This window comes from Enhydra lutris, unplaced genomic scaffold (genome assembly GCF_002288905.1).
Source record: "Enhydra lutris kenyoni isolate GAN:26980312 unplaced genomic scaffold, ASM228890v2 scaffoldscaffold83, whole genome shotgun sequence".
In the NCBI taxonomy this organism is placed as follows: domain Eukaryota; kingdom Metazoa; phylum Chordata; class Mammalia; order Carnivora; family Mustelidae; genus Enhydra; species Enhydra lutris.
The window spans coordinates 858701-874945 of NW_019154167.1; the positions used below are offsets into that span (position 1 = coordinate 858701).

General features: G+C 43.3%; 2 protein-coding genes across 2 annotated transcripts in view; one reads left to right on the forward strand and one right to left on the reverse strand.

Annotated features, from left to right (window-relative positions):
* LOC111161280 (NACHT, LRR and PYD domains-containing protein 3) overlaps nucleotides 1–15609 on the reverse strand; it is a 45257-nt gene extending 29648 nt beyond the window's left edge. Inside the window, 8 exon segments of the mRNA XM_022524863.1 lie at nucleotides 6506–6595; nucleotides 10060–10212; nucleotides 10214–10622; nucleotides 10625–11348; nucleotides 11436–11588; nucleotides 11590–11801; nucleotides 14166–14210; nucleotides 15540–15609. Of these exon segments, the coding sequence (XP_022380571.1) occupies nucleotides 6506–6595; nucleotides 10060–10212; nucleotides 10214–10622; nucleotides 10625–11348; nucleotides 11436–11588; nucleotides 11590–11801; nucleotides 14166–14210; nucleotides 15540–15609 (1856 nt within the window).
* LOC111161314 (testis expressed 13B) lies at nucleotides 1966–3247 on the forward strand. The gene is made up of 2 exons (XM_022524905.1): nucleotides 1966–2437; nucleotides 2531–3247. Exons 1-2 carry the CDS (start codon nucleotides 1982–1984, stop codon nucleotides 3218–3220), a joined length of 1146 nt encoding a protein of 381 aa, XP_022380613.1. The 5' UTR covers nucleotides 1966–1981; the 3' UTR covers nucleotides 3221–3247.
* Nucleotides 15610–16245: the final 636 nt, after the last annotated feature.

Genomic DNA, 16245 nt, shown 5'->3' on the forward strand with positions numbered 1-16245 from the left:
TATATATTAATATATATAGATCTCAAACTATTAATATTAGTTATCTTCTAGGTTATGGAACAGTGAAATTATAGGGACACATTCACATTATAGATATTTAAAAATTATTTACACTGATCACAAGTTATAAAAAATAGTTTAAACTTTTTAAAAAAACACATGATTATTATAAATAATTTCTACAATAGAGAAAAATACAAAGTTTTTTAAAGTACTATATTCCTACCATCCCAAAATAACCACTGTTAACATTTTGGTATGTGACTTTCCAGATTTTTAATGCATGCATGCATATAGAAGTAAATGTTCTTTGTAACAAATGAAATCATAGAAAGATGTATTTTATTTTATTTTAAGATTTTATTTATTTATTTGAGAGAGAGAGACCGTGAGAGAGCATGAGAGGCGAGAAGGTCAGAAGAAGAAGCAGACTCCCCGTGGAGATGGGAGCCCCATGTGGGACTCCATCCCAGGACTCCCGGATCATGACCTGAGCTGAAAGCAGCTGCTTGACCAACTGAGCCACCCAGGCGCCCTAGAAAGATGTATTTTAAAAAGAAAATTTTTTTCCAAACTCCTCTCCAATTCCACCTCCCAGAGATAACCAATGTTAAGAATCTAGTGTATACTCTCCCCCTCCTCACTTCAAGAGCATAGAAACACACACACCCACAGAGAATTTGTATTTTTTACAAAAATGCAATCATAGAAAACATTACATCAACTTTACATGCACTTTGTCATTCAGTCCTCATGGCAGGCCCATAGGTAGAAACTAATATTCAATTATATAGTAGAAGGTCATCTAGTAAGTGGCAAAGTAGGACTAAATCTTAAGTCTGTCTGGTTTTTCCAGTAGTCTTCAGAAAGCCATTGGAGGTTTAAACTGACATGCTCAGATCCCTCTGATGTTAGGGTAGGCAGGAGACAGACTAGGTTATCAGAGCACTGCAGTGGTCCAGGGGATATATACGCCAGGGGAAGCTGTATTAGGATGGAGGGCGTGTGAAGGTGGACAGATTTGAGACATGCTTTCGGGGTAAAATGGCCAGAATTTAAGATTGTTTAGGGTGACTATAATATTCAGTGCTGAGCCAATGGGTGACGAAGCTGTTCCCAGGCTCCACCCACTTCCTCCGAGGGTTACGGAAAGCCAGTGAAGGATTGGAGCTGCTTCGAGTTCTAGAACATTCCATCTCTAGGAGGCAAGGGCCCCCTGGCATGGGACAAACCATTATGGAGAGGGGCGGAACTTCCTGTACTTAATTATGAGTACTTCATGTTTCAGATTTTAAATCTTTTCTAACCACTGCTGTTGTTTCCCACCTTCGACGACTTTCAGCAATGTAGCAGGTTCTCTTTTGTCCTGGAGTTTGGGAGGAACCTTCCTCATAAATTCCCTCCCACCCCCACTATCTCCGGAAGTTGGAACAGTCCTAGAGTAAAAGCCTCGAGGGTTGGCCCCAAGACTTCCTTTTCTCCCCCTGGAGTCTTTGGAGGGAATCGTGTGCTTTCACTTTGGGTTTAGTCAGTAGGCGTGGTTAGCCAGCACCCTCTCTGCCCCCCCACCCCCCAAACCCCCATCCCTACTTTAGAAGTGAGATCTGGTGGGAGGTGTACTAGGGTGGGACAAGCCAGTCAGGGGGCCTTTAAGAGGGTCTGAGGCCGGAGAGGAAAGGGCAGGGCAGCAGGTAGGAGGAGACTGGGGGCAGCCTGTTGGGAAGGGGGCACGGGGGGGAGGGCTGGGAAGGGCTGGAGGTGGGAAAGTGGGAGGGCAGGGGGGAAGCGGGAGGCGAGGGAAGCAGGGCGCAAGGGTGAGGGGGCAGGGGATGGCGATGGGGCAGGGGGTAGGCGGCGAGCATGGGGGGAGATGGGGGCAGGGAGGCGGGAAGGTGTGAAGGATGGGGAGGGCCCCTGCAGAGTGGACAACTGGTTGATTCTTCCCACAGGGACAGCCAAATCCCTAAGGGGCTCAGTAGTCATGTCCTTGAAACCCGATGATGCCAGCAGTGGGTTCCAGCACAATAATGTGGTGGCCTTCATCAATGAGAAGATGGCCGGGCACACAAAAGGCCCTGAGTTCTATCTCGAGAATATAGCCCTGTCCTGGGAGGAGGTGGAGAACAAGCTCGGGGACATCCTAGAGGACAGCACAGTGCCCAGCGAGGTCAAAGACGCCTGTGCCTGGAGCAGCCTTGCCCTGGGCGTGCGTTTCGCGCGCAGGCAGGGCCAGTTACACAAGCACAGGGTACAGTGGCTGCACGATTTTGCGAAACTGCATAAGTCCGCTGCACAGGCCTTGGCCTCAGACCTAAAGGAGCACACAGCGCGGCAGGAGATGGAGCGCAAGGAGGCAGCATTCCGGCTGCGGCAGACACAAGCAAACCTGGCAGAGATGCAGAAGGAACGGGACCTCCTGAAGTGGAAGCTCTTCCAGGTTGTAAGATTATCTCTACTTGGTCCCCACCCCATCGCCCTGCCCTCTCCCTGCTCAGACTGGGTCTCAACCCTGCCCTCTTCTCTCCAACAGCTGGGGTCTACCGGGGAGCAGGGCCAGGCCTCAGAGGGGCCAGGCCCGGCCACTGCCAGTGGGGCTGGGACAGAAGAAACACGCGAGGAGGTAGAGTCCCAAGCTGCTCCTGCTGGTGCCACAGGAAAAGGAAGAAGAAGCCAGAAGTATGCACTGGGGGCTGAAGCCACAAAGGAGCTGGGCAGAGGCCTCCTGCACCTGGTCGGAGCCGTGGAGCAGAAAAATTACACCGCTGGTGGCCAGAGGGAGGGAGATCTCAGGTCAGTGGAAATCACCATGTTTTATTTCTCTGGGACCCTCAAGCCTGGGTCCATAGTCTCACCATCACCCCTTCCTGTCCAGCTCCCTGCCTCATTCACATACTCCTACTCATGCCCCGCATCCCCCTTCCCACCTGTGCCCACACCATCCCCACCAGAAGCAACATGCACAGCAGGAGCTCCATCTCCGACATCTCCCAACAGGAAGCCCTCTGATGTTAGCTTGTGTTCTGATGTGGGGTCCCAGGGAACAGACCCTCAAGAATCCCAAAGAGACAGGAGAGACTCCGAACCCTATCAGCAGAGAAGACCTCCCATATTTCGAAGGCCTGGGGATTGGGACTGTCCTTGGTGTAAAGCTGTGAATTTTTCACGGAGGGAAATTTGCTTCCGCTGTGGGAGGGGAATCTGGCTGCAAAGCCCTCAGTAAATTTAGAAATGTGAAATATAACAAAAACACAAACCAATGGGAAATCAATTTTCAAAGTGGGAGGGTAAGGGAGGGAACTGGGTAGAGTAGGGGGAGGGCATGAATGGGAAAATGGGGCTAAGGGAGTGGAAGGGAGGTGGGTAGGAACTGGAGGTGGTATAGATTGACAAGGAGAGACTTATTTTGATGACCCCCTTTGTGTTCCAGAGCACTAGCATTCCACACCCCAGAAGCACCGTAGCTTCTTAGTATATGTCTCCCTCCCCAACCCTAGTACCTGGTGGGCCTGAGCAGCCATGTATATGGCAACACACCCCTGTTCCCACTAGGCTGTATATGATTGGAGCAGGAGGGGACACCAGACCTATCCTGAGCCAAACAGGTTCTCACACTAGAGAATCTGAACTGAGAGGCAGATTCCATAGTCAGGGTGGTGTTGGGTAAGAAAACAGTGGGTTATTTGGAGTTGGGGCCAAGGCCACAGCCAAGCCCTGGTCCTGGTTGTCAGGGAGCAGAACTGTGTGCTTTATAGAAGCCAAGTGTCTTTTAGAGGATGCCAGAATGCGGTCCCAGGGATCAGACAAGCACAGAGAAGCAGCACAGGAGTTGATTCTGCAACCCCAGAGGTGGAGAAAGTGGTGGCATGATTACTTTTCCACTCTCTGCAATTGTGCAATTGTGAAAATCCAATCTATACAGATCCCCATTTCTTTAAGCTAACTTGAGCGAGTTCCTGTTCTGGGCAAGCAGGTTATTTCCACGTCAGAAACTGACACCAGAAGAGCAGTTACAAACCACAGACTGTCAAAGAAAATGTCAGAACTTGGCTGGGGAGGAGTATCAGAGGGTTATGGGTAGTGAGGATTCCTGTATCCCAAGAGTCTCCAGGAATGAACTGGACAACAAGCTTGCTCATGTTCTGATCAAGTTATAGTGTGAGAAACGATCCAAACAGGCCTGTAGTTAACCCTGGCCTTACAACACAGCAGAGATTTGCCACCCCTAAGAAAATCCTTTAGGTCTGCAAACGGGACACCAGCACCAGTTGCGGACAAGGACTGCTATGACTGTCTAGCTCCACAATAGAACACTCCCCAGTCTCAGTGGCAGAACTGGAAACTCCTGCCACTGCCAAAGAGGTGAGTCAGCAACTGCTAGTGCCCAGAGGGTTTACTGGTTTAGACCACGGACCAAAGTGTGGTGCCATCCTGAGGGATTCTCTGTCCCAGCCCACCACCAGAATAATAGCGGGAGGGGGAATCTGGCTACAAAGGCCTCAGTGAATTCATGAATGTGAAATAAAATATATCCCAAAGGGAAATCAATTTCCAGAGGGAGGGGGTACCCTGGGAAAGGGGGAGGGGAAAAGATGGTCTGTGTCTCCTTTCTCATGACTGTGAGTGTTGTTGATGGAGACTAAACGTAAGGTTTAGCCCACAGATGGAAAGATGGTGAGGTGTCTCACCTGGACCATAGTAAGACAACCAGAGGAACCCTGGATATTACCCAGGGACTCTACTGACCTAGAGCCTGAAGCTGTCATGGCCCTGGGACATCTCTACAGCAGCTGGCTGTGACTCTGTGCTGTCCCCTTTTGGGGCAGGTGTGGACAACCATCACAGTTTGGGGTAAGATCCCTAACCTGCATTTTCAGAAATATCTCTGGGCTCGTTTATATTTTTCTAGGGCACTCTTGACAGCTGAGAGTGAATAATTCTTTGTTGTAGGAGGCTGTCCAGTACACTGTAGGATGTTTGGCAGAATTCTCGGCCTCTACCCCTTAGGTGCCTCACTCTACCCCCTAGCTGTGACAGCCAAAAATGTCTCCAGATATTGTCACACATCCACTGGAGAGCACAACTGCCACTGTTCGGGAACCATGGAGGCAGGGAGGTCCTTGGGAGTAGTCAGAATGGGGGGTAGGGGAGAGAGCAGCAAGGAGATCATACTCTGCAGTGCTCGGGGCTGCAGGGGAAGCCTTAAGATAGGAGGTAAAAAGTGCTCATTGGGTCTGGTATTCACTATTGATCTTTGAGCAGATCTGGGCTGGGGAAGAGCAGAAGCCAAACCACAAGGACTGGGGAGTAAATAGGAAACAAGGAAGTATGGGGGAGCTCTTCACTTCTGGCTGTGAAAGAAAGGAGTGGGGTAGGATACAGGGCTGAGAGAGAGGGTTCTTTGGAATATGGGAGAAACTTGAACCATGGGGAGGGAGACAGCTGAAGAAAGCTTGAAAATACAATGTGTAAATGGAGATAGACCCTGCATACTGTATTGGAAGCATGTCCACTGTACTATTAAATGAAATAAAATTGACAGCTGGTTTTTTGTGTGTGAAACAAAACCCCCAAAGTTCTAGAACTCTGCATGTGTATGATATGTATGTTACAGATTTACGTGTGCCTTACATTATAGATTGATGTTTGAAAAAGCATAGAAAAAGGTCTGGAAAGACATTTAGCAAACAAGGTATTACGTAGGGAGGATAAGCTCAGGGTCAGGGCATGGTAAGGAGGAGGATGGGGTGCTGGGGATATAAACTGGGGTGGGGTCTGGGACAGTTGGGTGGAGGGAGTTTTAGATTGTTATGTACTTCTGTGTTGTGTAAAGTGAAATAATTAAATGATTACAAAAATTTTAAAAAGGAGTGAATTTACTGGCTCGGGTAGGATTGGAAAGGCTGCCTCGTCCTCTGAGGCATGAGGGAAGGAGAACAGACACGGATCTGTGCAGTGAGGAGTTTGGAAACAAAGGGGCTTGTGCCTGTGTGCTGCTGGTGTGGACTGACAAGACACTGTAGAGTGAGCAAGAAATAAAGTCAAGGGCTGGGGTGGGGAGCTTCTGAGCAATGGAACTTTAGGGAGTAGCTACAGCAGACAGGGTAGGGGGGAGACAAGGAGGGAGAGAAAAGGATCATTGAGCTGCACGGAGTAGGATAGGATCCAACAAAGAAAACCAAGGAGGACGACAATGAGAATCTGGAAGGAGAAGGGGGTAGGCCCAAGAGGGGCTCCAGACACAGACCTCTTAGATGTTTTAATCTGCCACCTACTCCTGCAGCAAAAATAGCATATCCAAAAGGGGAAGAGGCTGGAGGGGCTGGCAAAGATCTGTGCCTGACTCTCTACCCCTTCTAGGCTCGTAGGCCCTCTTATCATTTGCTATTCCGCTACGGAGAAGCTGAGCACTAGTTGCATCTTGTTTTCAGGTCCAATCAGTGCAATTTCTAGCAACCCCATCTTTACCTTGCAAATACCTAAGTGTTTAAAGCAAAGTTCAACTTACTTCAGGTCTTTGATTTTACAGTATGGATTATACAGTGCTTGGCAGAGCAATTGTAGACGAGACACTGGCAAACTGCACAGCTGGAAGGACCTAAAAGAGATGAAAAAGGAAAAATAATTTAAAACAAGAGAGTTAAAAACAAAATTTTAAGTAAAAGGCTAATTTTGGCTTCCATCATCACACTAGTATTCATTTACCTCTTCCAAAAGCCTTAAGTATTACCCCATTTTTCAGATAAGGAAATTAAGGCACAAAAAATTTAAGGTATTTGCCTAAGGTCACATAGGTAGGAACAGAACAGAGGCCAGCATTCAGGCCTGTCTGACTTTAAAGCCCAAGCCATGTTACTGTGTGCCAGGCACCAAGGTAAGCACTTTATGTATACAAATCATCTTATCTGGTCCTCAACACAATGATGGATATTTTAATCACCATTTTGCAGATGCTCAGAAGTCAAGTGACTTGCCCCAGCTTTCTTTATGATATAACAATTTCTTGGTTGTCAGTACTAATAGAAGAATTAACAATAATTGAAAATGAGAAAGTTCATATGGTACTTTTATTTTTAATTTTTTAATAAATAATTATTTTATTTATTTTAAATAAATAATTTTTAATAAATTTTTAAAAGATTTTATTTGACAGGAAAATAGCATAAGTAGGGGGAGCAGCAGGCAGAGGGAGAGGGAGAAGTAGGCTCCCCACTGAGTGGGGAGCCCGATGTGGGGCTCGATCCCAGGACCCTGGGATCATGACCTGAGCTAAAGGCAGAAGCTTAACGACGGAGCCTCCCAGGCTCCCTTATTTTTAATTTTTTGACGAACACCTGAAGAAAACAAAAACACTAACTCAAAAATATATATGCACCCATATGTTTAGAGCAATTATTAACAACAACCATATTATGGAAGCAACCCAAGTGTCCGTCAATAGATGGATAGATAAAGAAGATGTGGCAAATATATGCAATGGAATATTACTCAGCCATAAAAAGAATGAAATCTTGCCATTTTTCAACAACATGGATGGACCTAGAGGGTATTATGCTAAGTGAAAGCAAACAGTCAAAGACAAATACCACACAATTACACTCATATGTGGAATTTAAGAAATAAAACAAATGGAGAAATAAAAACAAAAACAGACTCTTAAATAGAACAAATTGGTGGTTGCCAGAGGGGAGGTGGGTAGGAGATGGGTGAAATAGATAAAGGGGATTAAGAGTAAATTTATCTTAACAAGCACTGAGAAATGTGTATAATTATTGAATCACTATACAGTACACCTGAAACTAATAGAACACTGTATGTTAATTATACTTGAACAAAAAAAAACTAGAAATATTATCATACGGTTTTACTTATTTGTGGAACAAAAGGAATAGCGTGGTGGCATCTGGGTGGCTCAGTGGGTTAAGCCTCTGCCTTGGGCTCAGGTCATGATCTCAGGGTCCTGGAATCGAGCTCCACATCAGGCTCTCTGCTCAGCAGGGAGCCTGCTCCCCACCCTGCCTCTTTGCCTACTTGTGATCTCTCTCTCTCTGTCAAATAAATAAAAATCTTTAAAAAAAAAAAAAGGAATAGCGTGGAGGACATTAGGAGAAGGAAGGGAAAAATGAAGGGGGGGGAAGACGAGGGGAGATAAACCGTCAGAGACTATGAACTCTGAGAAACAAACTGAGGGTTTTAGAGGGGAGCGGGGTAAGGGAATGGGTGAGCCCAGTGATAGTATTAAGTAAGGCACGTACTGCATGGAGCACTTGATGTTATACGCTAACAAAGAATCATGGAACACTACATCAAAAATTCATGATATACTGTATGGTGACTAACATAACATAATAATTTTTAAAAAGGTCAATAGTAAACTCTCAGTCAACACCTTTAGGAATATTTTGGGTTGGGGTGCCTGGGTGGCTCAGTGGGTTAAAGCCTCTGCCTTCGGCTCAGGTCATGATCCCAGGGTCCTGGGATGGAGTCCCGCATCAGGCAATCTGCTCAGCAGGGAGCCTGCTTCCCTCTCTCTCTCTGCCTGCCTCTCTGCCTACTTGTGATCTGTCTCTCTGTCAAATAAATAAATAAAATCTTTTTAAAAAGGAATATTTTGGGTTAACCTCTGAAGAAAGTTTAACCTTCTGATAAAGGCAATAGGGTCAAGATAGGAACTTCATTTAAGGCTGATTTTCTGAAAACCTAGAATGAACAAGAAGCCTCTCTTTGTTCCCATCCATGTTTAAAAATTCTCATTATATATGTCCATTATTTTACTTTACAATATACATCTGGATTGAAACTGTCATGAATTTGTCAAGACACTAGCGAAGGTCCTTGGTAATTCTAAGTCCATGTAACTTCTCCTACTCCTTCCACTCTAATCCCAAACACAACTTTTGCTGCACTTACCTTCCCCTTCCCACCTCCCTCAAACACACATATCCCACGCTCACTTCTATCTCCATGCTACTGCCCAATGAGGAAATACAATTATCAGAGAAAAGACTTGGATTAACTCACTCCCCAAGTACAGATTTCTGCCCACTCTCTTCTTCTCAAGGTCTCCTACCCATCAACTGGTCCCACAACTAAAGGATTACAATGTCCTTTTTTTTATTTTTGAGAGAGAGAGATTTAAAAAACAAGGGCGGGGGTGGGCAGAGGGAAAGAGAATCTTAAGCCGGCTCCACATTCAGCACAGATCCCGACATGGGGCTCGATCTCACAACCCTGAGATCATGACCTGAGTGGAAATCAAGAGTCAGATGCTTAACCAACTGAGTCACCCAGGCACCCCAGCTATGTCCATCTTAACCCAAGTATTGAGAACAGGCTTATAACCAGTGGCATTTTCTAGATAACACAAGTATAAATCTTCTTGGCTGCATTAGTCAGTAAGTCAGTAGAACTCTGTTTTTAGTATACAGAATTTGTATTATTTAAATGGTTTACCTAAGCCTCTTTGAACTCTTTGTAAAGGTGCAAATCTCTGGACCCTCTGTGAAGGTGCAAGCCTGATGGAAAAAGTCCAGGCTTTACAGCAATATACACAGGAGTGCAGTTCTGACTCTTACCACCCTGGAGCTCTTTGAGGTGTCAATGATGAAGTATATGTAGAAGAGAGTGATGACCAATTCAATGTTAAGTTTACCACCTTTCTTCGAATAGTCATCAACACCCAAATAGCAGAGTCCTCAATGGTAATCTTGATGACTCACATGCTCATAACACTTTATAACTAGAGAGCACATTCACAAAGTTACAGTGAAGACTAAAACACATACACACACTTGAAGTGATTAGCACCATGCCTGGCACATAGTAAGCGCTCAGAAATGTTAACTCTCCCTCATTGTCTACCTAGGCTAGCATTCAATATGTGATAGATATTCAATAAATCCTTATTGGGGTGACTGACATAAAATATGGGAAGTGGAGATGATTCACTTTATTTATTGGTAACGCTAAAAAATGATGGTGTGCCTGAATACTTGAAAATAACAAGAATGCCCATTGTTTCTGAAGGCCAAAACATTGGAGAAAAGACATTAATATACTCACTGATGAAGTGTCAAGGCTAGTGGCATGAATGCAGAAGCTCACTCTTCCTCTTCAAATCCAAGTAGGTGCTGACACTTCAGAGACACTGACAGGTGACTGTGACTGCTTTTGACACAGAATGACATAGCCAGAATGTCCATTTTTGTATAGGTATTGAAGCAATATAATTGACTGTAAATCATCAGTTATCCTTTTATACATATTCTTCTTCCTGAATCTCATACAGTGAAACAAGTCCATTGGATCAATCTGTAACCTAGAAGATTTATCCTTTATTTCTTTCTCAGTCCACTTCAATAACTCCTCTCGAAGTCCTAGAGAGACTTTTCTTCCAAAAGTAGTTTCCATGGCCTTTCCCTTTCCTTTATGTAGGAGGCCAAATAAGAACTGTATTGTTAGTGATGAAAACCCATGTCCATATTGTTGGAATATTTCTTGCCACGTTTTCCCCACTTGATCAAAAAACATCCAGCTGCTGTCATTCTTCAGGTCATAGAACACAGCAGTCAAGAACTCTTGGAAACTGAAGTGAAGGAAAATGTAGACATTGACCGTTACATTTTTTTTTTCAAAAAGTGATTTAGAAAAGTACAATTGATATCATGTACTCCTATCCCATGTCTCCTGAGGTCACTGACTTCAAATAGGACCTGCTGGTTCTGCAGTCCCTCTGTAGCCAAAGAGCAGAGGCCCCACAGGCAACTTTGTCCCTTCCATACTGAGATGCCTGCAAGGGTTCTGAGGCACTTGGAAAAGTAGAACAGATACACAGCAGTCATGGTCTGAAGTGACCTCATAAGAGTCCTGTCACCATCTCCCTGTGACTGCAGGACACTGCAGATCATCCAGGAGATGATGGGAAGAGAGGACATAATGTCAAGGCTTTCATTTTGTCACAGCTCATAAAAGAGCCTCAGTGCTGCATAAGCACCTGAAAGCGGACTCAAGAAATATGCTCTCTTTTCAGCATCTGTAAACCATACAATCTCTACCTGGATGGGCTGTTTTAACAGAGTGTGGAACTTCCTCATGGTTGTAGACCGGGCAGTTATCAGCAGGGGAGATTCAGGGAACAGCTTTTTCTTCACAAAACTATATAAGAGGGTCTCTACTGTCTTCTTCTCCTGAAGATTAGCACTAAGATCCTCTTCCTGGTTACCTACAGGGTACTGAAGCTCAGGGAATCCATCGAGCATAAACAGAAGCTTCTCCAGATATACAAGAATAGCATCTAGGATTGGTCCATCTTTATCTTGAAAAGTGTTAAGGATCAGGTCAGCAGCACTGAGTTAGCATTAACTCATAACTGTCATTCTTCAGGTTAGCAATATGTTTATTATTAATATATTTAGCAATATGTTTATTGAAATTGTCAGGTTACCGATATAGTTTATTTCTCTACAGTTTATATAGATGAGATAGTCACACCTGCCTGGAGTAACCATTCCTGCTGCCCAGTCAAACATGAACTTGTGCACAACAGCTGTTTTCCCAGTCCCTGCACATCCCTGGAGCACCACAGGTTCAGGGGGAGCTGTAGCCCTCTTCATCTGGATCAAATACATGTTCCATATCCATAAAACTATCTTGTTGAGGAATCCCACACAGTGTCTCTTCTGATATACCATGTTCTTTTACAACAAGCATTCGTGATTCTATATGTTTGCCATGGTGGTAACATATATGGACTCCTATGTTGAGGTATTTTTCTTTTAGATGTTTTCTAAATATTTCCTGGTAATCTAATGTGGTGACACCAAGAGTTAGTAATCACAGAATCTGAGACAATCTGTTACAAACAAACAACTGTAACTCATACCACCCTTTCCACTTGGACGTCTTAGAGGGTCCTCCAATTTTACGTATCTAAACCTGAGCTCTTGATTTCTACATGGTTGCCCCCCTCAAAAAAAAAAGCCCTCCCCAGGTACCTCATCTCAGTTAAATGGTGCCACCAATTTGCCCAGAAAAATGTCAGGAGTCATTCATTCTTTTCCTCCTCTTGAATCGTCCTCATTCAGTCAGTTAGCAAGGCCTATTATTTATACCTCCAAAATAAGCCTCCAGCTCATTTATTTATCACTACATCCTCAAATACCACCCAAGTACAAGGCACTACCCACTCTTCTCTGGACTGCTAAAATACCCTCCTACTCATCTACTCTAGCTTATCTACGGCTCCCCTCCACACAGCAGGCAACATGATCTTCTAAAAATACCAGTTACGTCATATGACTGCCGTGCCCAAAATCTTTCAAGAGCTTTTCATTGTACTTCATATGAAATCTAAAACTCTTAGCTTATCTCACAAGGTGTACCATGAATCACTCTTCTTCTCAGTCATTACACTCAAGCCACATTAGCCTGCTTTCGGTTTCTCACAAATGCCATGTTCTTCCCCACTTAAGGGTCTTTCCATTAGCTATTCTCTCTGCCTAGAATACTCTTCCTGCTCTTTCATGGAGAGCTTTTTCTCATCCTTCAGATCTCAACTTAAACATTACTTCCTCGAAGAGTACTTGCCTGACCACTCAATTTAAAGCAGATCTTCTCTATTATCTCCTTTCCCAGCATGCTGTTTTTCTCTTCATAGCTCTTATCACAATTTATGGTTGTCTTGTTTATATCACAATTTTATCACAATTTATAGTTGTCTTTCCCACTGAACAATAATAATCTACATGAAGACAGGGACCTTATTTGTAATTCTTCGCCATAATACCTTAAGTACCTAGCATAGGGCCTGGCACATAGTAGACACTCAACAAGTAATTATTAAATATGGCTATAAATGCTTTTGAATTAAAAACAAGTCACTTATTACTGCCTATTCTGTGCCAGGCACCTTACTAGGCTCTTTATATACATTTCTGATTTAATTCTTACCATAATCCCATGAAGTAGGTATTGTCCACATTTTATATTGAGAACACTGAAATTTATAACCAGGGTTATGAGTTCATGGGTGTACAATCTGTGCATGGGTCTCCTGCTCAGAAGGAGCCATCGGTGTATTGTTCTGCTGTTGCTATCTTGAAATTCTGAATACTTTTGAATAAGGGGTCCTGCCTTTTCATTTTGCACCACAGCCCACCAATTATGTAGCCAGTCCTGCTTATTGCTTTAGATAATTTGTCCAAGGTTTAACAGCTAGTAAATGGTAGAGACTAAATTAAGATTCAGATTTGTCTAAAGCCATGGTCTATATGCTTAAATACCATACTACATAGCTTTTCACTTTCTACAACTAGAAAAAATAATCCAAGGAGTCAGTTATCAAGTTCAAACTTCTGTTAAGTGAATGTCTAAACTAGCATTTCCCAAATAACTGTTCCTTGGAACACTATTTTGCAAGATATCAATAAGAGAGCTGTGGAAAAGATACCCAGTGGTCAAATAAGTTAAGGGGAATGCATGCTTTGTCTCCTTTTAGCTTCCCCATGCATGTTAGCATGTGAAAGGATCTAAAATGGCCTACAGTAAAGAAGGGGAAAAAAGGCTGTTCAACTTGGTTTAATCCAGCATTTTCTGGTCTTAAATGACTATAGAACCCTTTCCTAAGAGCGAAGTTATTATCTCCCAGAAAACAGTGCTCTGTAGAACAGCTTGGGGAATGCTAATCCAGGTAAGTGCTGGCAAACTTCCTCTATAAAATTCTGTAAATAGTTTAGGCTTTTGGGTCTTTGTTGCAGTTATTCAACTCTGCCATCTTAGCTTGAAGGTAGCCATAGACAATATGTAAATAAGTGGGCATAGCTGGTTCTAGTAAAACTTTATTTACAAAAATGACCTCTGGCTTGATTTGGCCCACTGGCTGTAACTTGTTGGCCTCAATTTAGATCACTCCAGAAGCAGACAGGTCTGTTCTAGCCATAAAGCTCTGGACATATGGTGCCTGACCACCATCAGTGGTCCTGCTAGTATATGATATATACTATTTGTTATGACAGCTTGGGATTTCATAGATATTACCAAAAAAAGAAATCAATGGTTGCTATCCAATGAATATGGGGAAAGAGATGGGAATGGAATGCAGATGAGAAGCCAGGCTTATAGGACGTACTTTTCATAAAACAAAAAGACACTAGAAGAGAGAAAACATCTACCTGTGAGATCCTTCCATGAATATGGAGCCTGAGAATTTGAAGCAGCTATGGGAGGAAAGAGTTAGGATTAAGAGTAGCACAAATAGAACTTCATATCAAAACACAAAATATACAGATATTTAGTCACACTGTTATAGCCATTCATGCTGTTCCCCAGACAGAAATACAAGAAAGTTGCCTCACATCTATTCCAATTCACCCACAAAATTATTTTATAACTAATGTGAGACCTTCACACACACATATATTTTGGGTGTAAACATTTACATTTACATGCTCTGTAAGGGAAAGTTTAGGCATTAACTTAAAGGGGCATACTTTTTTTAAGATTTTATTTATTTATTTGACATACGGAGATCACAAGTAGACAGAGAAGCAGGCAGAGAGAGAGGAGAAAGCAGGCTCCCTGCTGAGCAGAAAGCCTGACGCGGGGCTCAATCCCAGGACCCTGGGATCACGACCGGAGCCGAAGGCAGAGGCCTTAACCCGCCCAGGCACCCCTGGGGCATACATTATTTGAAGTGACTGTTTCTGATATTTTGCTTTCCACTGAGCATTAGCCTATTGCTTCTGCTGGAGCTTTTGCTGAGCTTAACTTTTTAATGAGAAATAAGGCATTGCTGAGTTAGTGTGACAGGTGTAAACATGATCTACAATTTGAATACACATACACATACACTCAACCCAAGCACTTACATATATAGGTATATAGACAGAAATACACAAATACAGGCACATGTGCATGCATACACACATGCACGCATGCACAGCCTCATTTCTACAGGTTTTTAGTACTTGCATACCTTTAAAAGCAAGAGTGAGACTTATACTTGGGAGAAGGTGTGGTTAGGTGGATAGGAGGAAGCAGAGTCTGGAAAGGCAGATATTAGAATGTCACAGAAACGGGCAGGCAAGTGAGTGGTCTGTTGAAGATAACCAGTTTCTATTCCCCACAACTAAAATATTCCTTGGAGCTCAGGAATCAGCCACAAGGGGAAGGACTCCAGCAATCTTCATTCTTTGCTCTTTTTTGCTTTCTCCTGTGAAAATCTGTGGTTACACTGAAGGGAGAGACTTGAGTCTTTTAGGATTAGAAATGCTTTGGGGATTGTGGAAAACAGTAGAAATCACAGTTGCCTCTTCTCTTTTCTTTTTCCTCACGTTGTAAAACACAAAAATTGTGGAGATATTTTTAAGAGATTATTAATGGGTAAATACTGTATCCATGTAATATCTCAATATATATATACCTATACACATGCAAAACAATGTTAAAGATTCAAAATAAATTCCCAACGTCCATGAGGAGAAGTAGGAGAAAAAGAATCAGGATTATCTAGATTATACCCTCTCTTACCTCATTCAGTTACTTACCTTTCTGTTCAGACAATAAACTCCAAGTACAAGCAGGTTCCATATCTTTTCTTTTCTTTCAACTGTTCATTCTGGCAAATCAGGAAGACTGTAATCCAAAACAGAAATGATGACTGAAAGGCCTAGAGGAAGCTCAAAGTAAAAGAATTCAAGAAAGACTACTCAAGGCATTACAGAGCTGGGGAAGAAAGAAGGCCCAATAAGCAAGTAGCTTGCTTGGGTGGGACTACGGGATCACATGAAAATAGATCAAAACTAACAGTCTTTAACATGAAGAGGAGAAACACTAAAAGAGGGTAGAATGTCTGTAAACTTTTGAACAGTACAAATATGGGAAATGTGAAATTGGGTTCTGAATTGGGTTACTAAAGGAAGCACAGGATTTAGACGTACACCTCTAATGTCTATGGTCGAGATAAAAAAGAATGACTGTGTCTTTCCATAACATATTTTTGGTGCCATTAGTAAGGAATTCTAAGACCATAGATTAGAATACTGTGGTATAAGAGAAACAGTTTATAGTGTTAGGAGACAGGCCCTAGTTCCATTTCTATAGCTACGGTCTTATGGACCTTGAGTAAGATTCTTCTACTTTCTGGGTCTGTTTTGTTGTTTTCCCAATGGCTGAGGGAATGTTAGCCCAGGCTTCTTTCCAGGTTGAACACTACAAGATCAGTGGTTCTCAGTCCCACCTGCACATTAAAAT